General features: G+C 37.9%; 1 protein-coding gene across 4 annotated transcripts in view; it reads left to right on the top strand.

The window, feature by feature from the left end:
- The window catches only part of tec (tec protein tyrosine kinase), a 143,400-nt gene extending 115,967 nt beyond the window's left edge, over positions 1 to 27,433 (top strand). For all 4 annotated transcript variants that reach the window (XM_072568897.1, XM_072568886.1, XM_072568868.1 and 1 more), the window contains 5 exons: positions 1,055 to 1,271; positions 5,161 to 5,225; positions 13,464 to 13,582; positions 17,583 to 17,740; positions 23,726 to 27,433. In XM_072568897.1, the coding sequence (XP_072424998.1) occupies positions 1,055 to 1,271; positions 5,161 to 5,225; positions 13,464 to 13,582; positions 17,583 to 17,740; positions 23,726 to 23,797 (631 nt within the window). In that variant the 3' untranslated portion in view covers positions 23,798 to 27,433. The remainder of the gene's footprint in view (positions 1 to 1,054; positions 1,272 to 5,160; positions 5,226 to 13,463; positions 13,583 to 17,582; positions 17,741 to 23,725) is intronic.
- Positions 27,434 to 27,929: the final 496 nt, after the last annotated feature.

Genomic DNA, 27,929 nt, shown 5'->3' with positions numbered 1-27,929 from the left:
TGTTTCCATGGATATAACAATATTAGTAGAAGGATTAGAGGCGACAGAAGGAAAATCATGTTCATCCAGAGGATGATAGATGTCTGGAATTCACTGCTGGGTTTGTTAATTCAGTCAGAAAGCTACAATTTATCTAAAGAATCTGGATGTATATTTGAAGAACTAGCCTTTAAGGTTATGGACTAGGTGCTGCAAAGTGGAATTAGAAAATGCAGTTAGATTAATCAGAGTCGAACAATGTAATGCCAGTCTGGCTGCTGTTCAAGGAGCAGGAGAATTGACATTTCAAGCATAAGCTCTTCATCAGGAATCATTGTTTTGAGCATAAGCTCTTCATCAAGTCCAAGTTCACCCCCTGTGTGCGCATCCTCCCCCCCACATGCACCCCCCCCCCACACACACACTTTTCCCACCCCCCCACATACACAACACCCCCCCCCCCCCACACACACCCATGCCCCACCCACTTAAGATGAGAGACTTAACAAACAATCCAGGTCTTTTTCAATATATATTTTCATTTATGTCACACTGTAAATTTTTGCTGTAGGTCCTGGCAGCACTCCGAAAGCTGGAGCTTCCAATTAAACCTGTTGGACTATAACCTGGTGTTGTGTAGTTTTTAACTTTGTCCACCCCAGTCCAACACGGCATCTCCAAATCATGTTAATGTTAGCCCCCTGTTCTTGATCACGATTGTTATTGTGAGTATGTGTGTGGATCTAGATGAGAATAACATATGATTCTGTTGTGATATTTTTGTGTCTGGATAATCTTCCAACATTCACAGTGAAGGCTTGCTGGATGAGGCATTTAAGAAAATCTTTTAAGCTATATCCAGCAAAAACTAAAGACCTTCAGGAAGAGTAGAAATAAATATGCAGAAAAAAGAGAGGGTAAGTTGGAAGTAAACAAGGCAATTAAATTATAGGCATTACAAATACATTTAGAATTTTGGTTTTAGATCAGTTTCATGTTCCATAAACAGAATAGTGATATAAAATCTGTGTTTTGAGGAATTAAATATTTACTGACATGCTTGATTTATCTATAGGAAATTATCTCATCCAAAATTAGTGCAATTGTATGGAGTTTGCACACAGCAGAAACCAATATATATCGTGACTGAATTTTTGGAACTTGGTTGTCTGCTGAACTATCTTCGACAAAGAAGAGGGCAGTTAAACAATGAAATGTTACTGAGCATGTGCCAGGATGTATGTGATGGCATGTCATATTTGGAAGCAAGTGGATTCATACACCGAGATCTGGTAATTTCTTTAGTTACTTACATATTGCAAATGTATGTAATGAGTTGTTTGACCCTTGAACGTCTAATGTAAAATTAGGCTTTCTGATAGTGGATAAAATTATATGACATTAGTAAATAGCACTTGTTTTCTATGCTTGGTTATGGCATTGATCATACATTTACCTGCTTTTTCTTCTTTATTTTGCGTTTGTTTTTCACTGTATGTTGCATAGAATAATCCCCCCCTCCTCCATGCCCCAATGGCATCCTTCAGTCTGCGTAAATAGATACAACAGATAAACCCATTGGGGATATGTTGGCTCCATATGGTGCACTTTGCAGATGGCTGAAGAGACCAATCCGTGAGAAACACGTTCTATCACAATATTCTGTGTGAAGTGGTGATCCTGTAATGTATGTTGTTGTTTTCAAAGTTGGTGTCTGTTGCCAAGCTGCTGGGGTACTGATCATCATATGCACACTGGCGCACAAATGATGTCACCTATTTCATTGTTTCTTGAATGTGATAATTGGTATTTAAGGATCCCATACTGAAAGCTCCTTCAAGTGGAGCTTAGGGTGTCCTGCTAAGTCATCTGGCTCCAGTTGCTTCACAATACAGAGGATTGTTCTGCGTTTTATTGCATTCTGTGAATGTGACGATCAAGCATAAACACCTGTCCTCTAAGAATGCAGGAAGTACTTGGGAGCATTGCCTTTTAGAGCATTACTACACTTGTGATTTTATACTTCCATGAGGCACTCAAAATCACAAACAGCAAAACTGAAGGCTATTGAGCTTCCCTTCCAGATAGCTGTCAGTCACCATATTTTGTAACCATGCACCATGTTGTTGATACGACAGCCCTTATAAACCAGCATCTAGGCCCTAACAGTCAGCTTGATGTTATTCAGTCCATGGTTGGTAAATCAGCCAGAGGTGACATTTACCTTTCCAATGTAGGTTGTCAGGTTTGACATTAAGGGACAGAATTGCCTGTTTCCATGGATCCAAAATAACAAAATTTCCTAACCATTTCCAGCATGGAGTTCCATCACTTAAACAATAAACACGTAGGAACAGACCATTTAGTCCAATCAAACTATCGTAAAACAGAAATAGCTGGTGAAATTCAGCAGGTCAGGCAGCATCTGTGCAGTAAAAACAGAGTCAGCATTTTGGGTCCAGTGACACATCTTCAGAACTGCACTGGTGGTTATAACTCACTTTATACCTCATCTATATTTCAACTCCATATACCTAATTTCAGCCTTAAGCATATATTTTTAATTCTTTCTCTTAAATGCTCTCATCTAGTTTCCTTTTGAAAGCATCTAAGCTTTTGTCTCAACCACTTCCTATGGTAGTGAATTCTACTTCCTAACCACAGTCTGAGAGAAAAAGATAAGAAATCGGAGCTAGAGTTGGCCATTTGGCCCTGCAGTCTGATCTGTCATTCAATACAATCATGGCTGGACCTCTATCTTAACTCATTTCTATACTATTCCCAAAACATTTAATTCTCTTAATTAAAGGTTAAGAGAATTGCTTTTTTAAAAGAAATCTGTCAATCTCGGTCTTAAATTTACAAATGACTGAGTATCCATAGTTCTCTGGGATAAAGATTCTAAAGATGCACTGTTTTTTTTGAGTAAAGAGTCTTCTCTTTATCTCACTCCTAAATGCTGGCCCCATATTCTGAGACATTCCCAGTGAGGGAACATTTCTCAGCATCTATTCTGTCAAGCCCCTTTAGAGGTTTTTATGTTTCATTCAATGACATTTCATTCTTTCAAATTCCAGGCTTTGTCACTCAATCGCTCATCATTAGGCAGTTTTCATATTCTCATTCTCAGCAAATTACTATGGAGATGGTGGATTGAGGTCTTGAAAAGGTAAATAATTGACCACTTGAAGTCCTCTGTAAGACTAAGAATGGGTGAGCTAACAGGACTTTCCTCGCCTATTTTCCAGACCCCAGCCAAAACCATTTAAGGAGACCAGGTTGGGATAAGCTGGAAAGTGATGGATTACTATTTGTTACACTTGATGAGCTTCATTCCCCTACTCTCGCTCCTATTGAACATGTTCTAAGTGGGTAGGGATATAAAATCCTCCCACTGACTTAGTGTAAGAGTTTAAAATACAGAAGTGATCAAAACAACATCCCTTTGAATTGAAATATCCAGTAGTAATGCATGAGCATTTTGTAGACTACTGAATTATAAAAGAGAAATGTTCCGAACTGTTCTCTTGGCCAATATGTTGCTGATCCAACAAAGAATGACTTATTACCCAGAACCAAGTCAAGTCATGAAATGGGACAAGTTGACGACTCAAAAAATAGGGAAACATTTGAGACCAGTGACTATAACATAGTACAAAATTCAGTCTAAGTATAAAAACAAATAATTAGTGGATAACAGAAAAAGTCCTGATGAAGTCATACTGGACTCAAAATATTAATTTCCATTTCTCTCTCTAGAGGTGCTGCCAGACCCACTGAGTTTCTTCAACACTTGCTGTTTCTATTCCAGATTTCCAGCAACTGCAGTATTATGCTTTTTTTTAAAGTAATGGATTAATGCTACTTGACTGGGAAAAGCAAATTATAGCACAATAAAGGAGACCCTGACAGGACTAAATGAAAAGAAAGTTGGCAAGCAGATTCAAGACCTTTTACAAAAGTGACAAATCAAATATTGCAATAAGGGGAAATCTTTTTAGCTTGAAAATTAACTTCTTCAAGGAAAGAAAATGCTGATAGTTACATTCCTCTTGTCCTTGTCTTCAAATCTGTGCCAGCCATTGCTCCTCAGACTTGAAGTTAAATTCCAGAGCTACACAGTTAGTAAATTTTGCTAGCCACTCAATGTCCAAGTAATAGCTACTCATGCTGCAACTCCAAGCACCAAGAGCGTATACAAAAGCAGTTCAGAATGAGCACCACGACCAACAAGCTCTTCTTCCAAGTAACACAGCATTGTAACTTGGAACAACATCACCATTCCTTTGCTGTTGCTGGGCCAATGTCCTGAAACTTCCTGACTGCATGTAAAATGTGGATGCACCAGTACAAAGTGGCTCACTGTTATCATCTTGATGGAAATTAGGGATGGGCGATAAATACTGTCACTTATTAGTGACACTCACATCCCATGACTAGTTTAAAAAAGTAGTTTACAACTAAATCTAGATTTAATCTGGGTGAGCAATGATAGGATTACTAGGAATAAAAGTCCCACTGGACAAACTAATGTGAATTACCTGACATTCTACATGGTAAGGGTTATGGTTGAAGAAAGGTCATAAGACCAACTGCAGTTGTCATGTGGCAGGAATTTGTAACTAGAACTTGAAAATGATAAACTTGCATTGGCATTTTCCATTATCAGTATAGATTCAGGCATTTATTCAAAGAAAATTTGGAAATAACTCCATGCAGAAACAATATTATGTGGGATTGGGATTTGTTTTGATATTATTTTTATGCCAGCTAATTTAAACAATGTAAATATATCGGCAAATCCATTTGAATCGTTCTGACTTTAAATGAGAAGTTGTAATGTTATGGGGCTAGGATTAATTTGCCTCTTCCTCTCAGATTCTTACATATCTGTTGAACTTTCAGATAATTGAGAAAGTCCTATGCCAATGTATTATATATCACAAATGAGCTAAATTCTGCAAGGTAGCAATTTAGAACACATGCCTATCTACCAAAATGGCATTTATCCTTAGTAAAACAACTTGAGTGTGATTTTTGTTTAACTTTGAAATATTTGAATGGGAATTTGTTCCACTCGTCAGCCCATGTAAGTATTAGAAAACATTTCGACAGAAAAGGGTAGAATTAGAAAACCCAGATCTTATATTTTCAAAACATATGTTGTGCTTGTCTTTTTAGGCTGCCAGAAACTGCTTGGTGAGTGACTCACATGTGGTGAAAGTGTCTGATTTTGGAATGACCAGGTAAAATACAGTATTAGTATAAAGCCCATTTTTGGGTACAACAATAATCATTTTATATAAAGTCTTTAATGAAATAAAATATCCACAGGCACTTCAGAGGATCGTTACGACACCAGATTGTATACATAATTGTTAGGTAATATTTTGGTCAACACTCTAGGTTTTTCCTGCCTTTAAAGAAGGAAACAAGACAGAAAGCTTTTAGGGATGGTGTTCAAGAGCTTATGGCCTGAAGATATGGCCGCCAATGGTGGAGCAATTAAAATCTGCACGCTTAAGCGCAAGGGCTGTGGAGTGGATTATAGAGATGGGGATGGAGGGGTTTGGAAATGACTGAGAATTTTAAAAGCAATTGGTTTTACCAGAAGCCAGTGTAGGAAAGCGAGCACAGGATGAAATGTAAATAGGACTTCATGTGAGTTGAAATGCAGGCTGCAGTTGTAGGATGCCATTAGGAGTGTGTGGGAATGATCAGGTCTACAGATAAGTAAGTTAAGCTGAGATGGGCAAACTTATTGACAGTTCTGTAACTTATTAATAATGTGAAATTGACATCTGAACATCCAACATAACATTAACAAACAATAGCTTTCCAGGGCAAGGTTTGTGTGAAAAACTAGTGAATAGAGTTTAGAGAGATCATAAACATTGGCCTTAGTCTTCTCAATGTTCAGTTAGAGATGAAATCTGCTCATCCAGCATTGGATGTTTGATAAATAGTACAGTAATTGAGTAACAATGTATTCTTTCAAAAAGGTGGTGGTGAGGTAGTGCTGGCTGTTAGCAGAGTGCAAATGAAAGCTCATGTCGCATTTTTGAATAATATTACTGATGGACAGCTTGTGATTGTGAAATCATAGAGGCCAATCATAGAATCCCTACAGTGTGGGAGCAGGCCATTTGACCCATTGAGTGCTCACTAGCCCACTACAGAGTATCTCACCCAGGCCCACCTAGCTTGTCCCTGTAACCTTGCATTTCCAATGGTTAATCCACTTAGCCTGCACATTTCTGGAGATTATGGACAATTTAGCATGGCCAGTCCAACCAAACTGCACATATTTGTACTGTGGGCACCCGGAGGAAACCCATATAGAGATGGGAGAATGTGTAAACTCCACACAAATAGTTGCCCAAGAGTGAAATTGCACCTGGATCCCTGGTGCTGTGAGGCAGCAGTGCTAACCACTGAGCCTCCATGCCGCCTGAAGTTAGGTGAAACAAATCATTAAAAGAAAACTTCCTATTATTGCAGTCCTTCAATTGTTTCAATGTCTGTTTGCAAACTAAAATATAGCTCCATACATAACTGTAATTAAAAGTCTCACAACATGACACACATCTCCCTGTGTATATTAAGGTCACTTCCTGTGTCATACAATGATAATGGGAAATTTGTAAATCGACAGATCACTCATTGAAACAATCCTACATAAACATTTGTAATCAAAAACATTATCTGATTTTAGTATTTATCAGTAAATATTAAAAATTATTACATTTTCATCCACTCTTAGTAACATGGTAATTTTTGATCACAAAAATAAGCTTTACCAAAAGGTTCATAGAAATTTTAAAAATATGTAGTTGAAATCTTTAAATTACCTAATTGTGTTGTTCAACATGAGCTTATTTTAATTCAGTTTCTTTTTTACGCAGAGCGTGAAATCATAGTATTCTGACCATGTACTGTTAACAAAATTCCCATCACCACTTAAATACCTCAGTTACAGCTAGACTTCACCTACCTGAAGGACATATGGGCCCCACTTCTGTCTCACTACCAGCAGTTCTTACCTATTGTCACCTGCTTGTTGCCCCATTTCTCAATTCTGACCTTGTTTTTTTTAGGCATGCCTCCTTGAAGTGCTCCCAAGGTACCTAATTCCCTGATAAATTCCTTCTCGGTCACTAGGTTTGGAAAACAAGAAGCAGAGAGAAAACAATAACAAATACACAATGGTGACAGCTGGGAGATTGAATCCTGTGATTTAATGTGCATAGTGCACAAGAGAACATAATTTCTTTTAGTCCATTTTATTTGAATTCTTAAGTGCACTGGGGCACAGTTCTTCTCAAATATCCTTAATGTACTTCCCTATGTTACTAATGATGGTCAGCTGTTGTTGGTGACCTCTCAAAACATCACTGTCCTTTGGAATTTTCTCTAACAGGGTGTAGTGGCTTTAAATTATTGAATGCATTCAAGCCTGTATTAGATTTATGAACTACAAGGGAGCCTATGGTCAAGGGAAGCAGATGGCAAAGTGCAGTTAGTCACAATTCGGTAAACCATGATCTTGTTGCATGGTCTTTGAATGGTCAGTATAAAGCGGGCAACTGAAGTTCAAAATTACAGTGTAGCTGCACTGAAGGTAAAGTTGCTATAGTCTTACCAGATCATAGGGCTGTTCTGTCATTAGAAATAGATAACTAATGGTCATTTAACCTGAGGCTCACTATGACTCACCTCTGGGGAGAGGTTAATAAAGTGAATCCTTCATGATGATAACCTCAGCGCGTGTGGGAATTCAACCCATGCTATTGGCCTGCCTCTCTGTCACAAATTAGCTATCTTGCTGACTGCCCTAAGTAACCCTCATACATACACTACTACTACAAAATCAAATTCCTTTTGCCATTATTTCCAGTTCACTGTTTGTTTCATTTATCCATTATACGTCCATATTTACAACTACCTGATGGAAGTAGCAGCGCTCTGAAAGCTAGTGCTTCCAATTAAACCTGTTGGACTATAACCTGGTTTTGTGTGATTTTTAACTTTGTACACCCCCATCCAACACCGGCATCTCCATATCATATTTACAATGGGAACTATCTATATAAACTCAAAACTTTGTTTCATTCGGCCTCAGACATTTGATGCAAATTACTCCCTTTTCTGAAAATTCATGAGTGTCCTTTTATAGCACACTAGGAGGCCATTTAGCCTGTAGTATGTGTGCTAGTTTCTGTGAGGCAGCCAGTTCTATTCCTGGCAGTATATTCCAGATCCTAATTATTCACTGATAAATTTTTTTCCCAGTGTCACTTTTGAATCGTTTGACATTCGCCTTAAATCATTGTCCTCATGTTCGTGAACCTTCCAAAAGAGAACAGTTCTTTTTCTCAGTACTATGTCCAGAGTTCCCAAGATTTTGATCACCATTATCAAACCTTTTAAAATCTGTATTGCTGTAGCTTCTCCAGTCTATCCATGTAACTGATTCCTGGAAGCATTCTCTGAATCTTTTCTAATGAACCACCTCTAATGTCTTAACATATTTCTTAAAGCATGGACATAATACTACAATTGAGGCCAAATCATGTTTTGTAAAGGTTCACCAAAAATTCCTTGCTTTTCTATTCTATTAAGTTTTTTATAAAATCTAAGATGTCATGTATCTTAATCCCTTTCTTGACCCGCCCTGCTATCGTCAACAATTGTGACCATATATCTTGAGATTTCTTTGCTTTTGCACCCCATAGATTCTTACTTTGTATTCCTTTTCTCACTGTTTCGATAAAAACATGTCACTCCACACTTCTGTGCATTAAATTTCATCTGCCACTTTGTCAGCAATATCATTAATTTCTCTGTCTCTTGAAGTCTATCACATTCATCCTCTTTGTTTGCAATACTCCCTCTTTATTATACACGAAATGTGAAATTGCCCCCTGCACACCCAAGTCTATGTCATTTAATGCAGGTTAAGAAAATAATTGGTGCTTGTACTAATCCCTGCACAGCATTACAAACTTTGTTCCAGAGACAGCACTATTTTTTCCTATCCATGCTGTCACCATCCCTTTAACTTGATGATTTTAACTTTGCTACCAAGCATCAGGAACTGAAATTCCTTGTATCTAAAAGTAAATAAGTACATTAAAATATTACACATTTCAAAATAACATCTATCAATTTACTGTCTATTGCAATTTATTATTAGTGAAGTTTTTAATTCAAGGCTGCAGTTTCTCCAAAAACCTTAGATTTATATCTTTAGCCAGATCTTTGATAATATAACTGAATCTTTTGCTTTCTAAGCACAGTAATGGAACAATATCCAGAGCTGCTTTTGTATTGTGCTGTCAGCACACTGATGGAATATATTCATTTAATTTATAGCAATTTAATTCAATTTTTCTAAATTATTTCAAATGTAGCTAAACAACTGGAGTTTTTATTTCAACAAAAAGGATGTAGGTCCTGGGAGAGAGGAAATGATCATTTGCTTGAGAATTGCTGAAAAAGATGCATTTTCTAAAGCTTTTCATTTTGCACTTATTAGGTTAATGCATTCTCTGGGGCAACACCTCTACTATTCAGAGTCCCCTTGCCTCTCATACATCAGAAATGTTGTTTCCTTTGTTTTTGTAATCCTTGTGAATTGTCCTGATGAAAAGCTCTCACAAAAATGATGTTCTTCAGCAATATTCAAATTCTGTACTATCAAATATAATGTTCTTTTTAATACCTGCTAGTTGTAGAGTCTCTTGCCTTGCCATATTCTCATCCCTGTTTGTCAAGCTTAATTGCAGCACTATATCATCTGGAATTCCATTTCTAATAACATTGACTGCATAGTTCAAGAAGACAATTCACCACTACTTTATCAGGGCAAATCATGCAATATACGCAGACCAGCCAGCAACACGCATGTCCCATGAGAGAGTAGTGAAACCTCACTTTATCCAGATTGAATTCCACTTGCCACTGATCAGCTCATCTGAGTAGCCCACCTATATCCTACTGTCGTATAAAGCTATCCTTCTCACTATTCACCATCCCACCAATTTTCATATAATTAGCAAACTATCAACTGGTAGGAGACAGAGGGTAGTGGTGGAGGTTTTCTTTTCAAACTGGAGGCCTGTAACCAGCAATGTGCCACAAGAACTGTGCTAGGTTCACTGCGTTTTGTCATTTATATAAATGATTAGATTAGATTAGATTAGATCACCTTCAATATGGAAACAGGCCCTTCGGCCCAACAAGTCCATACCGACCCTCTGAAGAGTAACCTACCCAGACCCATTCCCCATATGTACCCCTGAGTAATGGGCAATTTAGTGTGCCCAGTTCACCTAACCTGCACATCTTTGGGTTGTGGGAGGAAACCCACGCAGACACTGGGAGAATGTGCAAACTCCACACAGACAGTTGCCCGAGGTTGGAATTGAACCCGGGTCCCTGGCGTTGTGAGGCAGCAGTGCTAATCAATGAGCCACTGTTCCGCCCCTATATTTGGATGTGAATATAGGGGGTATGGTTTGTAAGTTTGCAGATGACACCAAAATTGGTAGCATCATTGACAGTGAAGAAGGTTACCTCTCAGTACAATGGGACCTTGATCAAATGGGCCAATGGCCCAAGAAGTGGCAGATGGAGTTTAATTTAAATAAATGTGAGGTGTTGCACTTTACTAGGTCAAATCAGGTAGTACTTATATAAATGATTTTGATTTGAATTTTGGAAGGCTGATCAGTAAATTTAGAGGCATAGAAACGTACAGCATGGAATCAGACATTTCCATTCAACTCGCCCATGCTGACCAGATATCCTAAACATTTACTGGTAGGGTCCTGTGGACTGTTACTGACCAAAGAGACCTTGGGGTGCAGATTCATACTTTCATTGAAAGTAGAGTCGTAGGTAGACAGGATAGTGAAGAAGGCTTTTGTTACACTTGTCTTTACTGGTCAGTGCATTGAGTTTAGGAGTTGGGAGGTCATGTTGCGGTTGTACGGGACATTGGTTACTGTACCCATTGGACTTTTGGAATACTACATTCAATTCTGGTATCCCTGCTATAGGAAAGATAGCATTAAACTTGAAAGGGTTCAGAGAAGATTTACAAGGATGTAGCAGGATTGGAGAGTTTGAGCTATAAGGAGAGGCTAACTATGTTGGGGCTACTTTCCCTGGAGCATTGGAGGTTGTGGGGTGATCTTAGAGGTTTATAGAGGGATAGAGAGGCATAGAGTGACTATTCAAGGTCTTTTCCACAGTGTATAGGAATCAAGCTAAAGGGCATACATTAAGGTGAGAAGGGAAAGATTTGAAAATGACCTTAAAGACAACTTATTCACACAGAGAGTGATGTGTGTGTGTGGAATGAGTGCCAGAGGATGTGGTGGAAGCTGGTACAATTAAAGTATTTAAAAGGCAGCGGATGGTTATATGCATAAGAAGGGTTTAGAGGAATATGGACCAAATGCTGGCAAATGGGACTAGATTAATTTAGGATATCTGGTCAGCATGGGCGAGTTGAATAGAAATGTCTGTTTCCATGCTGTACATTTCTATGCCTCGAAATTTACTGAGCAGCCTTCCAAAATTCAAATCAAAATCATTTGTATATACCACATGCAGCAAGGGCCCCAACACTGATTCCTGCAGAACACCACTGGACACAGGCCTCCAGTCACAAAACCTCCTTTGACCATCATTTCTCTGCTTCTTGCCACTCAGCCAGTTCTGTATCCAATTAGCCAATTTTTTTGGATCCCATGAGCTCTTACATTTGCTATCAGTATTCTACTAGGCACCTTATCAAAAGTCTTGCTAAAATCCAAGTAGACTATACGTTTCCATAATTACACACCTGGTCACTTCAAAAATTTCAGTCAAGTTAGCCTGAAATAATTTGGTCAGATAGCATCTCACTTGTAAAAAATACTTGTAATAAAAAAACCTGTAGTCCATTGTGTGGGAGAGTAGTTGGGGTGGGTTACCTCACAACCTTTAAAAGAAAGTTGGATAGTACTTGAAATGTCATAACATGCAAGCTTGTTAGTCTAGAGATGATAGATCTGTGTCACGGACCTGATGGGCTGAAGAGCCTCTTCATACTCTATGGCTGTATGATTCTCATAGGACAGGTTACCTGAAGTTTGGCCAGAATAAATTTTTGGGTTTTTGTGTGCACGGGCATAGCTAGAATTTTACTGATCAAAACCATCTGTCATCATAATTTGGAGTGGACTATGTCCTTACTGCAAACCTAGCTATGATCATTCTATCTGGTTATTTACAACTGAATGAGTACTGTTGTTCATGGCAGATCCCTATCTCAAACTTAAATCAGTTTCCCAGGTTTTCTAATCAACTTTGAACAAAATGGCAATTGCTTGTAATAAAAAGCAGATATGGAACATTAAAAAGAGCTTTAGTATATATTTTCCAATTTTCAAAAGAATTGATGGGATAGATAGAAATGTTTCCTGATGGTAGTGAAGTTGAAGACACTGAGATACAACCTTAAAATAAGAAATAGGCCATTCAGGAGATAAGCTTTACACAAAATATGATGGAAGTATGGAATCCTCTCCAATAAAAATGGTAGATGTTAATAACTTTAATCTAAGGTTGATAAATAATTGCTAGTCATTGGTGTTAAGGGATATAAAGCCTTGGCAAGTAACTGAAGTAATAATAGATTGATCTCATTGAATGATAAAATTAGTTTGTGGAGCTGAAAGGCCTTTTCCTACTCCTATTCCTTTGTTCAGGGGGTGATTTCTTTACAAACAGTCATCACTTAAAATGTCATCCTAGGGAACATGAGTATTATCAATTTATTGATATTACTGGAAAATAATATTGTCTTAAATTTTTTTAAAAATTAACATTCTTCAAGTAGTATCATGGAATTTAAATGTCCATCTCAACCACTTGAAAAGGTATTTTGGAATATTTATGAAAAGAATGACATCTCTGACAGTGCAGCATCCATTTACAATTGCACAAGCATGTTAGATTAGGTCGGTTCCTCAATTTCTGGAGTGCAGTTTCAAACTAAACTTTCAGAGGAGAAAAGGTGACCAACGAGCTGAACCAAGTCAATGTTAAAACAGTTTGTGAATAAAAATAATGAAAATTTATTTCCACTAGTCAATGAATCTGTAACAAGGAAACATAAATTTGATATTTAAGTGACATGCAAAAAAGAAGAAATTGGAAGTATTTTTGTTTGAATTTATTACAATATTGAATGCATTCGAACAAGTGCTACTGATATGTTTTCAACACTAAATTTCCACCTTGAAACATAACTGACAATTAGAGGAACACTGAATATAATAAGCATGGGGAAGAGCAGAAAAATAGATTATTGTAGATTGACTTTATGTAGAGCAAGCATCATTTGCTTGCAATGTGTAAGGTGATCTCTTATGCTCAAGGTTCTATGATTTGTTAACAAATATATCTTTATTTAATTGCATCGTCTTTAGATATGTCTTGGATGATCAGTACACTAGTTCTTCAGGTGCCAAGTTTCCTGTGAAATGGTCACCTCCTGAGGTGCTACATTATTCTAAGTTCAGCAGTAAATCTGATGTGTGGTCATTTGGTAAGGAACTTTATTTTATATGTGCAAGCAGATGTCTTCAAGTATAATTTTTACGTAGAGATGATTTAATGGTAATGTCACCACCCAGTAACCCAGAAAGAAAGGCTTTTGCTCTGGGACATGGTTTCAAATTCCCATGACAGCCAATAGAATTTAAATTCTATCAACAAAATCTGGAATCAAAGCTTGATGACCACGAAACTGTCAGATTAGTTTTTAAGACGAACGCCGGAGAATGCACTTTTGCTGTTATCCCATTACTCCACAGCTCTCAAGATAAAATTAAACTTTCTAGTTACCGAGATGGCTAATTTAAGAACCTTCTGTTTTTAATTAAAAAGATCTACCATCAAGTGACTAATACAAATTAGCCTTGATCTCATTGACTGACTGCCAGGGTATTTTGATTAATAAACAGAATTGTTACAGTACAGGAGCAGGCCATTTGACCCCTCATGCCTGCGTTGGTTTTATTACCTAGTACTAATCTCCCGCCTTTCTCCATATCCCTGCACACTGTTTCTGTTGAAAACATCATCCAGTGCCATCTTGAATGCTCTGTGAAGATGACATAAAAGTCTGCACAGATATATAGATAGGTTAAGTGAGTGGGCAAAATCTTGGCGGATGGAATATGATGTAGGGAAAAGGCAGGAAAGTGGAGTTGAGTATTACCAGATCAGCCAAGATCTCATCGGATGGTGGAGCAGACTCATCGAACTGGATGGTCTTGTTTTATTCCTTCATCCTACTGTCTTATGGTGATATGTATTATGATGTGTTCAGTGACCATTAAATTACCACTTTTAAATAAACCACTGCAGTTGTTCTCACAAAACGTGGAATAAATCCATGTTTTTACAATTCCCCAAAACTTACGTCCTAAAAGAAATTATAAATGTGAAGTGTCTTCATGACAGGAGGAAAATTGTCTGTCCTTATCAAGTCTAGTCTATAGTGGCTATAGTCTAGACTATAGTGGCTGTTGGCCCACTGTATTGTGGTTGATTCCTCACTGCCCTCAGAAATGGCAAAGCAATGTATTTGTTGTGGCAGTGATATGCACATCCCATGAAAGAATAAAGGAAGTCATTTTCTGTCGAGTACATTTGCAAGACACTTTTGCTGACACTTTTGAGATGAGCATTATAAGCAAAGCAATAATAGTTTTTAAAAAGTCAGCTAAAGCTTGGTTATGAGAGACTCTTTAAAATTTATTCCATATGTAAATTTTATCAATTGACATATTTTATTATTCATATTGCCAAAATAAAATCTACAAACAAATTTCAATCACCTATTTAAATCCAGTTTATTTTGAACAGAAAAGGTAATTTGTCCAAATTCAAGTTATTTTGGTTGAGGCCTCATCGCGTTGAGTTCACAAACTATTTTCCAACAATCTACTGTCCAATATTGGAGTCCTTTAAAACTGAATTTTCCTTGTGAGATTTAATTTAACAATTATTTTAGCAATAATTAACTTTCCAAAATTTTAGTATTTGAAAACAAATGGAAGAACTATAAAAATCATGGTGCTCATAATGCCCAAAAATAGGATCAACAATTTGTTTAGCATCAAGCACACCATATTATCAATATATTGTTTTTGAAATTTAAGGTTTTGTTCTTAGAAGGAATGAAAACTAATTCTCAGATGAAGGTGGAAGTGGGAACAAAGGACATCGTTATGAGTAGCAGTGTTTTGACCATTGGCCACATAAGGTTCAGACAATTGAGGGTGGGACAGTGGTTAGCACTGCTGCCTCACAGAGCTAAGGACCTGAGTTCCAGCCTCGGGCGACTGTGTGGAGTTTGCACCAGTACAACCTTCCAGAGATATGGGGCCCTAAACTGTGCACAATATTCTAAATGTGGTCTGACCAGAGCTTTATAGAGCCTCCGATAGACATCCCTGCTTTTATTCTCCCCATGTCTACGTGGGTTTCCTCTGGGTGCTCCAGTTTCCTCCCACAGTCCAAAGATGTGCAGGTCACGTGAATTGGCCATGCTAAATTGCCCATAGTGCTAGGTGCATTAGTCAGAGGGGAATGGGTCTGGGTGGGTTCCTCTTTGGAGGGTCAGTGTGGACTTGTTGGGCTAAAACCTGTTTCCACACTGAAGGGAATCTAATCTAATCCATAAGAGCAGAAATTAGGCCATTCAGCCTATTGGGTCTGCTCTGCCATGCATGCTGATAAGTTTTCGAGGAGAAAGTGAGGACTGCAGATGCTGGAGATCAGAGCTGAAAATGTGTTGCTGGAAAAGCGCAGCAGGTCAGGCAGCATCCAGCTCATGCTGATAAGTTTCTCAATTCCATTCTCCCACTTTCTCCCTGTAACCCTTAATCCCCTTGATGATCAAGAACCTATTTATATACTTAAATATACTCAATGATCTAGCCTCCACTGCCTTTTGTGGCAGTGAATTCCATAGATTCACTACTCTCTGGCTGAAGAAGTTTCTCCTTATCCCTGTTCCTCAAGGTCTTCCCTTGACTCAAGGGCACAGCCTTCGAGTACTAATCTCTACCAATGGAAACATCTTCCCAACATCCAGGCCACTTAATATTCTGTAAGTTTCAGTTCGACTTCCCCCCCCCTACACACACACACACACACACACACACACACACACACACACATCCTTCTAAGCTGCATCGAATGTGGTTCCAGAGTCCTCAAACATTCCTCATGTGTTAAGCTTTTCATTCCTGGGACCATTCTCGTGAACCTCCTCTGAGCCCACTCCAGAACCAGTACAACCTTCTAGAGATATGGGGCCCTAAACTGTGCACAATATTCGAAATGTGGTCTGACCAGAGCTTTATAGAGCCTCCGATATACATCCCTGCTTTTATATTCAAGTTCTCTCAAAATAAATGCCAACATTGCATTTGTATAAGTCGTATCCAAGTTGGGCAGAGGGGAGTTCTTCTTTGGGGAGTTATCCTTGAAAGCAGTCTTCATTGAGCAGTCCTTGCCAGGCAGATAGAAGTCAGACCAAATGGAGAGGAGGCAGACGGAGAGAAGACTTCCTGAACACCTTGTCTAGAGAGCATGATGCTGCCTTCACTATATTAATGAGATTGAAACATTCCATGCTGACAGCTGGTTTGTCCTCTGCTATCAGTAAACCATCTCCAATTGTTGCCTACCTTTATCTAACTAATGATGTATCACATTCAAACTACAGCTTAACAAACTATTAGGAAGTTACTTCCAATTGTAATCACGAACTGCAAAGATCAATAACACTTAATATTACTAGTAAATAGTGTGTAGCACATTGACAAATTTTCCAATATAATCCATTGGATAGTGAGGCTCCCCAATTTGTATGTAAAGTTGGAAAATTATTTCCAGACTCTGTGCACTTCGCCCATTTTGTTGGACATCACATGATTGTATCCTTTCTCGAACCACTTGGATAAATGAAAAGTCTGCAATTTGCTAAAAATTAGCTATTGTCCCGGATAATTCAGGAGGAGAATGTGAGGACTGCAGATGCTGGAGATCAGAGCTTAAAAATGTGTCGCTGGAAAAGCGCATCAGGTCAGGCAGCATCAAAGGAGCAGGAGAATCGACGTTTCGGGCATAAGCCCTTCAGGAATGAGGAGGGTGTGCCAAGCAGGCTAAGATAAAAGGTAGGGAGGAGGGACTTGGGGGAGGGGCGTTGGGAATAAGATAGGTGAAAGGAGGTTAAGGTGAGGGTGATAGGCTGGAGAGGGGGTCGTGGCAGACAGGTCGGGAAGAAGATTGCAAGTCAAGAAGGTGGTGCTGAGTCTGAGGGTTGGGACTGAAAAATGGTGGTGGGGAGGGGAAATGAGAAAGCTGGAGATATCTGCATTCATCCCTTGTGGTTGGAGGGTTTAAATCCCGGGTAATTCAGTCTACCTGTTTTCAGCCATAATGGTGATGTTTTTCACAAATGAAGTGAGTACTTTGACTTAAAATTAGTTTGCATTTAGTCAAGTCAACAACAAATGTTTAATTTGCAGGGGTTTTGATGTGGGAAGTTTATAATGAGGGCAAGATGCCATTTGAAACCAAAACAAATGCTGAAGTTGTTGAGTTCATTTCATCTGGTTGTCGACTGTATCGACCAAAACAAGCATCGAAGGCAGTGTATGAGATCATGAATCAATGTTGGCATGAGGTGAGTGCTAATTTTTTTTTTAACTGAATTTAGCTGTTGCTTAAAGCTGTCACTTTGATATTAGTGAATAAATTAGCAAAGTTGTTTTTAATTATGCTTGTGCTAGTTATACTTTGATTTCCCATAACAGAAAATATACGCATGGCAGATAAATGTAAACCGCAACGCCTTAAGCCTGTTCCCCATTCAGTAAGACGATTACTCTTAAATGCCCACCATCCCATGATGACCTTTCATCTCTTTTTGATGAAAATCTATTGACCTGTCCCTTAATAATACTGAAAGTTTGTGCTTTCATACCTATTGAGGAAGAATGTTCTAAAGACACACAGCCCTTTGTGAGAAAAAGATTTCTCATCCTTTCCGTCATAAATGGGTGACCTCTTGTTTTTAAAGAATGACGACCCCTCGTTCTAGAATCTCCAACAAAATAAACATTCTTTTCACATGCGCTTGTTAAGGTCCCTCGATCTTTTCTGTTTCAATTAAGACAAATCAATCAAATCCCCTCGTATTCTTCTAAAATCCACTGGGTACTAGCCTAGTAGTTTATGATGCAGAGTGACACCAACAGTGTGGTTTCAATTCCCTCGCCAGCTGAGATTACCATGAAGGACTCGCCTTCTCAACCTTGTGCTTTGCATGAAACATGCTGATCAACAAATCAAAACCACCACCAGTCACCCCTCTCTCTAATGAGAAGGCAGCCCTAAGGTCTGGTAAGACCACCGTGACTTTACTTTTTCCTTTAACTTGTTCAACCTTTCCTCTAATTTGAACCATTCCAGGTTTTAGTCTGGTAATTCTTCTCTGAACTGCTTCCAATGCATTTACATCATTCCTTAAATAACATGATAATATACAGTATTACATATTTAGTTTCAACAATGCCCTGAATATTTGAAGACCAGCTTCTTTTATACTTTTTATTTTATATTCAATTCCCATTGCAATTAATAATAACACTCTGTATTAGCTTTCCTAATTATTTGTTGTATCTGCATAGAAACCTTTTGTAATTCATGCACTGGGACATCTCTGCATCTCGGGGTTTGTGATATCCCGCCATTTAAATAATACATTTTTCGTATTCTGGCCAAAGTGGAAATATCACATTTTTCCACATTGCCCTCTATTTTCCACATCTGAAACACTTTGTAAGTTTCCTTTTCCCTCTGCATAACTTACTTCCCTATCTATCTTTGTTTCATCAGCAAATTTAGCAATCATACCTTCCATCCTTTCATCCAAGTCATTTATATAAATTATTAACAGTTGAATCTCAGCACTGATTCTTGTGGTGCAGCACACATTACATCTTGCTAACCAGAAAATTACTTATTTATTTCTACTCTTTTACTTATTAGCCATCCAATTTTCAATCCATGCCAACATGTTGCCCCACCCATGATGATTTTTTATTATCCTCAAGAACTTTTGATATGACATCTTAGCTAATGCTTTCTAGAAATTTAAGTACAGTACATTTCGCACATTCTCCTTTATCCACAGCACGTTACTATTTCAACGATTTTCAATGGTGGAGGCAAGATGACCAATAGACTAAAACCACCACCAGTTACAAAACCACGTTGGCTGCTTGATTATCTTGAACTTCTCTAAGTGGCCTGCTAAAATGTCATTAATAATAGCTTCTATTATCTTTCCATGGCAGATGTGGAGTTTACTAACGTATAATTTCCTGCTTCTGTCTGCCTACATTTTTGAATAAAGGAGTTATATTTTCTAGTTTCCAATCTAATGATATCCAATCCAAGCAAAGGTAGAAAATACCATTTAGTGGCTTTGAGTATTTCATTAGCTCCAAGTTGCTCTCCGGATATATTAATGATTGTTTTTAATGGAAGTTAATTTACCTTTTATGCTGTGTCCAAAAACAATTATGAAATGCTTATGTAAAATCAGGGTGAACAATTGGCATGTATTGACTCCATGTTTGATGTGGTGCTAGTGATCTGAATGAGAAACATTTTGTTTTATTGTCTTTCATGGGGTATGGGCATCATTGTCAAGACCTGCATATATAACCCATTCGTAAGTGCCTTAAGCAGCAGGTAATGAGCCACCTTTTTCACCCACTGCAATCCACGAGGATGCTTAAGCCAATTATGCTCTTAGGAATCATTTGAGTTCCAGGATTTTAATCCAGTGACAGTGAATGAACAGTGATATAATTCCAAATCAGGATTGTGTATACTTGAATGAGAACTTACAGGTGGTGATGGATAGCAGTTTTAAACTTTACCACATTTCCAATTTATAACTTTGAAAATCCAATGTCGATAGTGTTTTAAAAGTCTTCCAATGAACTCTACAGTTAATCACAGAATCACTATAGGCATAAGTCTATATCAGCTCCACCTTTCCATATTATTTCCAAATCCTTTGACTTCCTAAGAAAATAATCATCAACAGAAAATTTAAAGATTTATATTCCCAGATCATAACCATTCTTCTCCTCCAAAACCTAAATGGCTAACTCCTTACCCTAAGTCTAAGATTCTTTGTTTTATACTGACCAGCAGGAAAACTAGCCTCTTAACATTGAACTTGTTCAGCCCTTTGAAATGATTTCATTGAAACGCAAGATCCTTATTCGTCTCAACTCCAGAAAATATAGGCCCATTCCAGTTGATCTCTTTTCAAACAACAGCCCTCTCTTTAGAGAAATCAACCTAGTGAACTTTGACCCTCTGTAAGCTGAGTATATACCGCACTAGATAAGGATCCCAAAATTGTACAAAGCATTCCAGGTAGGTTTCCATAAAAGGCCCCTGTTGTTATAATAAGAACTCTTATATTACCTCTATATATTAAAGCATCTTGTCACAAAGGTTAAAATACAATTTGTCTGTCTTATTGCTTGTTATACTTGAATATTAACTTTATGCTTTAAGTACAAGGAACCTTTAAATAATGGTGTTTACTAGTCTGTCACTTTTCAAAACTTGTTTTTCTATTCTGCCTACCAAAGGAAATCAGGAAGGCAAAGAGGGGATTTGGCAGAAGGACAATCCAAAGAGATTCTACAAATATATTAAGAGCAAGAGGGGAACTAGAGAGAGCTCCTTAAAGCTCAAGGAGGTCATCTTTGTGTTGAACCTTAGGAGATGAGAGAGAGATTAATGAATATTTTGTGGAGGAAGAAATGGATTCTAGAGAATGCAGAGAACTAAATTTTGATGTTTTAAATAAAACAGCTCACATTACAGAAGATGTAGGTCGCAAGGTCTTAGAGACTATACAAGTAGATACATCTCCGAAACCTAATGTATCCCAGAACATTGTGGGAAGTAAGGAAGAAAAATCCAAAACCCTTTGCTGAAATGTTTGCATCATCTATAACTATAGGTGAGGTACCTGATGACTGGAGGGTGGCTAATATTATTGTACCTTTTGTTTAAGAAAAGTTACAAGGAGAAACTAGGGACTTACAGAACTGAGACCCTGACTTTGGTTGTGGGTAAACTATTGGAGGTGATTATAAAAGAAAGGATTTGTGGACATTTAGAGAGACAGAAATTCATTAGGAATAATTAGCTTTGTGTGAAGAAAATAGTGTCTCACAAACTTGAGTGTTTTGAGGAAGTTGCCAAAAAGATTGATGAGGGCAGAGCAGTAGACATTTACTTGGACTTTAGTAAAGCTTCTGCCCAGGTTCCGCATGGTTGACTAATTAGTAAAGTTATGTCACATGGGATTCAGGGCGAGCTTACCAATTGGATACATAATTGGCTTAATGGCAGGAGACCGAGAATTACTTTTTGGACTGGAGGCCTGTTACGAGTGGTTTTCCACAGGGATTGGTTCTGGGTACTCTTTTGTTTGTCATTTATATAAATAATTTGGATAAAAATATAGAAGGTATGGTTAGTTAGTTTGTGGGCTACTCTAAATTGATGGAATAGTAGACAATGAAGAAAGCTTTCTAAGATTACAAAGGGGTCTTGATCATAAGGGTAAATTGGCTGAAAAATGGCACATGGCATTCAATCAGGATAAATATAAGGTATTGCATTTTGGTACAAGGAATAATGGTAGGGCTTGTGTAATTAATGGCAAGGCCTTCGATAATGTTGTAGAACAGAGGGACCTAGATGTGCATGTACATAATTCTTTGAAGTTTGCGGCAAATATAGACAACTTAGTTAAAAAGGCATTTGGCACACTTGCCTTCATTGCTCAGTTCTTTGAATATAGGAATTGGGAAGCCATGTTGAGGTTGTACAGGACATTGGTGAGGCCTGTTCTGGAATACTGTGTCCAGTTCTGGTCACCCACTTATAGGAAGGATATTATTAAGCTGGAAAGGATTCAGAAGAGATCTTCCAGGATGTTGCAGGGTTTGAAAGGTTTAAGTTATAAAGAAAAGTTGGATAGGCTGGGACTTTATTTACTGGAGTGTAGGAGGTTGATAAAAGTTTATATAATAATGAAGGGGATAAATTGAGTTAATGGTAGTTGTCTTTTCTCTGGAATGAGGGATTTCAAGTCTGGGGGCCACATTTTAAAGGTGAGAGGAGGGAGATTTAAAAAAGACGTGAGGAGCAATTTTTTTTATACAATGTGGTTCCTGGAATGAACTTCCTGAGGAAGTGGTGGATGTGGGTACAATTAAAACGTTTAAAAGAGATTTTGATAAATACATGAATAGATTATATTCCGCACAGCGTGGAAACAGGCCCTTCAGCCCAACCAGTCTACACTGACCCTGCGAAGAGTAACCCACCCACACCCATTTCCCTCTGACTAATGCACCTAACACTACAGGCAATTTAGCATGGCCAATTCACCTGACCTGCACATCTTTGGATTTTGGGAGGAAACCAGAGCAAACCCACGCAGACACAGGGAGAATGTGCAAACTCCACACAGACAGTCGCCCGAGGCTGGAATCAAACCTGGGACCCTGGTGTTGTGAGGCAGCAGTGCCTAACCATTAAGCCACCATGCCGCTTAAATAGGAAGGGTTTGGAGGGGCGTGGGCCAAGAGCAGGCAGGTTGGAATAATAGAGTTTGAGATTATGTTTGACAAGGACTGGTTGGACTGAAAAGTCTGTTTCAGTGCTGTATGACTCTGACTAAGTGGGTAATTTCACATTTCCCCACAATATTCTCCCTCTGCAACCTTCTTGCTTAATCACTTAACTAATTTGTTCTCTTTTGCAGCCTCTTTTCATTTTCCTCAGGCTACTTTTTCCAGTTTTCTAACATTGGCGATATTGAATATATTACTTCATTTCCTTCATCCAAATCTTTGTAGATTACAAACAGTTGAACCCATTGATTATTTCCCTACTCCGACAGTTACACCCTGCCTTTTTAAAAGTCTGTTATTCAATCCTCAAACTATGCTAACTATCCTCAAATCCAGGACTCCTTATATTAACCCAGTATTCTGACTCTGGCCTTATGCTCAGCCTCCCATTCATTTCTTCCATCATTAAAGATGAGCTTGTGGGAAGAGAAGCTAATGTTGTAGATGTTGTGGCTATGAAGAGTGGCATTGATGTAGAATAATGCTATTCAACTATACTGAATCAATTATGATGGTTGAAGAGGACTAGCAGTGATATTGCATTGTAGTCTCAATCACAGAGAATGTACTGTGACCTTGCTGTGCCAGGAGCTAAAATATGATGGAACCATTCAATGATGGAGTTGGGGGTAAGATGGGCATGTGTTGTGGAGGGAAGGACAATTAGAGATCAGCTTGTGCACAAGTCAAACTATAGACACTTGACCAAAGCTTGAGCTTAAATTATTTCTGATGCTAATGTAAGTCATAAAACATCCACTATCTCAAAAACCATATTAAAATAATGGTTTTCTAGAACTATGCTAAACAGAGGAGAAAACGTTAACTTGATGTTTATTACAACTTTCAGTCACTGAATGCCATTTCAATTTATTATATTTTTAATTTATTTTGTTAATATATTGTTTCATTGCTTCTCATTTCAGAAAGCAGAGAGACGACCAGGTTTTTCACACCTTTTGATGATGATTAATCAAATAATGGAATGTGACTGTTAAAGAGGCTAATCTGGTTGGTTGTGGACTGCTGGAATTAAAGCATGATGCTGGAAACCCTGTTGCATTTTATGATGGATTTTCTTTTCACTGGTTGTGCAGGATTTGAAACATTAAGCAAAGGTTTTGCTGTAACTGAGTAAAAGTTTCTTAATATGCACTTGAGGAAGATTACCTGTTGATGCAGGTGCTCATTGACCTCACAGTATTTTAAACATTAACATACATTTATTGAGAAGGGTGTTCATTTTGCTATGACATTATCTCATGATTCTGTCATTCTGCAAGTCAGTGACAATTGTATTGAAACTGATGCTAAATTGTCAGCATCATTTGATGAGTGGTCTTTTTTGCTTTGCAAATTCTGTAGGTTAAGTGCAATTTTAATCTGTTGTCCAATCCTGTCTATTACAAATTCAAGGATACAGCAAAAGGTATTTTGCTGTTCAAATTCTATACAGTTATTAATCTTCATTGCCTCTGCCAGAACTGGATTTTCTCAAATTCCAATTATAATATTGTACTATAACACTATGGCACACAATCCCTGTTAATTATTGAACTATTATTTGCATTACTAAGTTACATATTTAATAGCTTTTAGTTAACTAGAGCAGCAGTGCCACAAGTCAAATTAAGATGTATACATGTATTAACCTACCCAGTGGTCCAACATCTTGCAACAACATAAAAATAAAATACTAGCAATAGATAAAAGGTTTCAGATCTAGTTCTGATGTCAGATCCATTCTGCCTCTGAAATAATGCTTTATCCTCTCTTATTTTTTCTTATGGTGTAGAAGATGTTGAGGAGAAAGTGAGGACTGTAGACCCTGGAGAGTCAGAGTTGAAAAAGCGCGGGGCTGGAGAAAGCACAGCAGGTCAGGCAGCAAGCGAGGAGCAAGAGTGTTGACATTTTGGGCATAAGTTCTTCTTCGGGACCTGAAGAAGGGTTATGCCTGACATGTCGACTCCCTTCATAAAAGATGTTTCCCAACAAAATAAGTTGCTTTTGTTAAAATGGAGATGATCTGATGTGGAAGTAAAGCCATTGACTCAAATTTAAAACCTCAATTTTTGATCAGAATTTTGCATTACCTTTTCTTTGGGCTAATGGAAGATAACTGTAGATTTGCATGTTGACAGTAGAGAACAGTATGTACCTGTAGCTAGGTTTTTATGAAGGTAACTGATTACTTGAGAAAACTTCAGTTGTTGGCTTTATCTGATTCAAAACTAGGAGTGCAGTCTTCGTTCAGAAGCTGGAGCACAATTCATTTACAAAACTTGTGTAAGTGGATTAATGAGGATGGAAAACTAGTTATGACCTGGAAACATTGGGTTGCTGAACTGAATATGTCAGTTAAAATTTCCAGCTGGAACAAGACGCTTGTAGCTTCTGGGATGGATTCAACATAGGCCTCTTGAGAATGTTGCTATCAGAAGCCCTGTAGAAATATAGGGCCATCAGTCAAACTCCACATACCAGCAAAACAGCTGCTAAATAAAAATATTCAAGCATTAAAATTGTCAGAAACAAAAAGCAAAGTAGATAGATTTGTTGCAACACATTTGTTGCATGTCTGACAAATCGTTAGTAATGATTAGTAACATATTTGTCACGCAATTGGAAATAAATGACTATCTTTAACAAGACAGAATGCAATCCTCAACCTTTAATATTTGAAGGTGTTGCCTTTGCCTTCATTAACTTCAACCCTATTGACTAGAAACTGAACAACAACAGCCATTAAAATACTGTGGCTACAAGTGCTGGGTATTGTGTGTCAGAGGCTGGGCATTATGTGGCAAGTAACTCACATCCTGTCTCATCAATGCCTGTCCAGAATCTACAAGGCAAAAGTCAAAAATTGATGGAATACTCTCCACTTGCCTGGATGTGTGCAGCTCCAACAGCACTCAACAAGCTTGACGCCATCCAAGACGATTGGCCCACTTGATCAGCACCCTATCCATCATCTTCTGCATTTATTCCCTTCACCACTGCCACAGTCACAGCAGTGTACCTTTTACGAGATGAGTTGCAGTGACTTATTAATGCTTGTCCAACAGCACCTTCCAAACCCGTGAACTCTACCAACTAGAAGAACAAAGGTGGTAGATAAAAGGGAACACCATCACTTGCAAATTTTACTCCAAGCCAGACAGCGTCCTTCGCTATCACTAGGTAAAAATCTTGGAACTCTCTCCCTAACAGCAATGTGGATTTACCTATTGGTTTTCTGTCAAATGCTGGCTTAACCTGCCACATTCATGTACCATGAACAAGCAACAAAAACATAATTAAGTTTAAAACTTAAGCACAGTATGTTGTGATGTGCTTTGTGTTATTATTAATCAATTGTGTAAAAACCTCTGTTAAAAACCTCATCACAAATTTTAATAATTTGGTGGAGAATGTCCATAGTGATCTAGCTGTGAAAAGTTAGAGTCCATGTAAATGGAGAAGAATAACTGCAATTCATGGTTTTCCAGACTTGATGTACTGAGAACAATCGAAACAGGAGCAAGCTAGTTTACTTTTCCATAAGGGGAGGGTACAAATTTTATAGCCAGTTAGGTCAGCTTCTACCCCTGTATTTCACCCCAATTTGCAGCACCTTACAGTCTCTTTCAAGAACTCCAAACCCTTCCCCACTTGCCCCCCAAGAATCATTATAAAGACATGGATGCAGTCAAACTTTTATTTTAAACAAGCACTGAATACTGCTATACCAGTGACATCAAGAGTATAAGTGAATGACAGACTGGGATTCCCATTTCATTGTACTTAGAGAGTAGAGTGATGAGGACACAATGTGCCCCAGCAAATACCTACAGCAAATTTAGCCACTGAATAACAGATGTCATATTTTCACTAGCAGAACATCTATTTCACTGTAGGATCATATAGATAGTTGACCATATCAAGTTGGCATACTAACAGCTTATTGTATGATGGAATAATGATAAGGCTCACATTTATGCACTCAGATTCTTGCTGTGTAAGGTTTGTCAGATACACACAATGCTTTCATGAGATTTCTTGGAGAGTTCAGAGGATGTACCTTGACGGTTGGTTTAATATTGTTGTGAACAGAGAACATAGTGTTGGGGAAGTAACTAAAGAAGGGGATATTAAAGCAGTCTTAAGTCCAAATGAAATCTTGCACTGTATTATAATATTTATTAAATGTTCAGTTATTTGTTAACATTGTTCAACAAGCCAAAGGTGAATGTGCATCTTTCCAACACTAGAAAACTTTACAATGAGAGAAAATTTTATTGAACTTGCAATTTAGAATTTTGTTTATATTGTATGAAACCTTTTAAAACATTTACTAGAGATATAACAAATATAAATATGATCTAGGATGTATGTCAAGACTAATTGTTTCCCCTTGCAGTTTAATTCCCTATATTTTCAGCAATCAAAAATCTACTTCATTTAAAATGACTGGCTCAGAAATGGTTGGTCATGAATGTAATCTATTATTTTAGTTTCCAAATTAGATCAACTTTGATAGTGGTATAGTTCGTTGAATTTTCCTGCTGCTCATTGCTCCCAATGACACTCAAAATATTTACCAACAATAACTGGTAAATTAAGATGTATTTTCACACCTTTGCCCTTGTACATAAGCCAAATAAATACAATTAAATCAAGAACTCTTTTTGTGTCTTTTGTAATGAACAACATGAAAGTAAAATTGCAGTTGTCTCCAACAATGACATTTTCATGCTTTGAAGAGTGAACAATAGTTACTTCTTACAACATTATCAGGGTTCTAAATCTGATAATTGTACTGAAGACTTGTGCTCCAGATCTGACTGCATCCCAAGCCAAGCTGTTCCAGTACAACGACAACACTGCCATGGAGAATGCCAGTGCTAAAACAAAAAGATACCCAGGTATGTCATGTGCACAAAAAGGACAAATTCAATGCAACCAATTGCCATCTAAATCATAAAGAAATGAAAGTGGTCATTAATAGTACTACAAAGAGATACTTATTGAGCAATAGCCTGTTCACTGATGCTAAGCTTGAGTTCCACCAGAGCCACTTAAACTCCTGAATAAATTCAATGTAGCCTTGGTACAAAGATGGTCAAAAAAGCACACTCCAGAGATACA

Source organism: Chiloscyllium punctatum, chromosome 1, assembly GCF_047496795.1.
Source record: "Chiloscyllium punctatum isolate Juve2018m chromosome 1, sChiPun1.3, whole genome shotgun sequence".
Classification (NCBI taxonomy): domain Eukaryota; kingdom Metazoa; phylum Chordata; class Chondrichthyes; order Orectolobiformes; family Hemiscylliidae; genus Chiloscyllium; species Chiloscyllium punctatum.
Note: the sequence above shows the minus strand (reverse complement) of the source record. Positions and strands in the feature narration are given on the sequence as shown.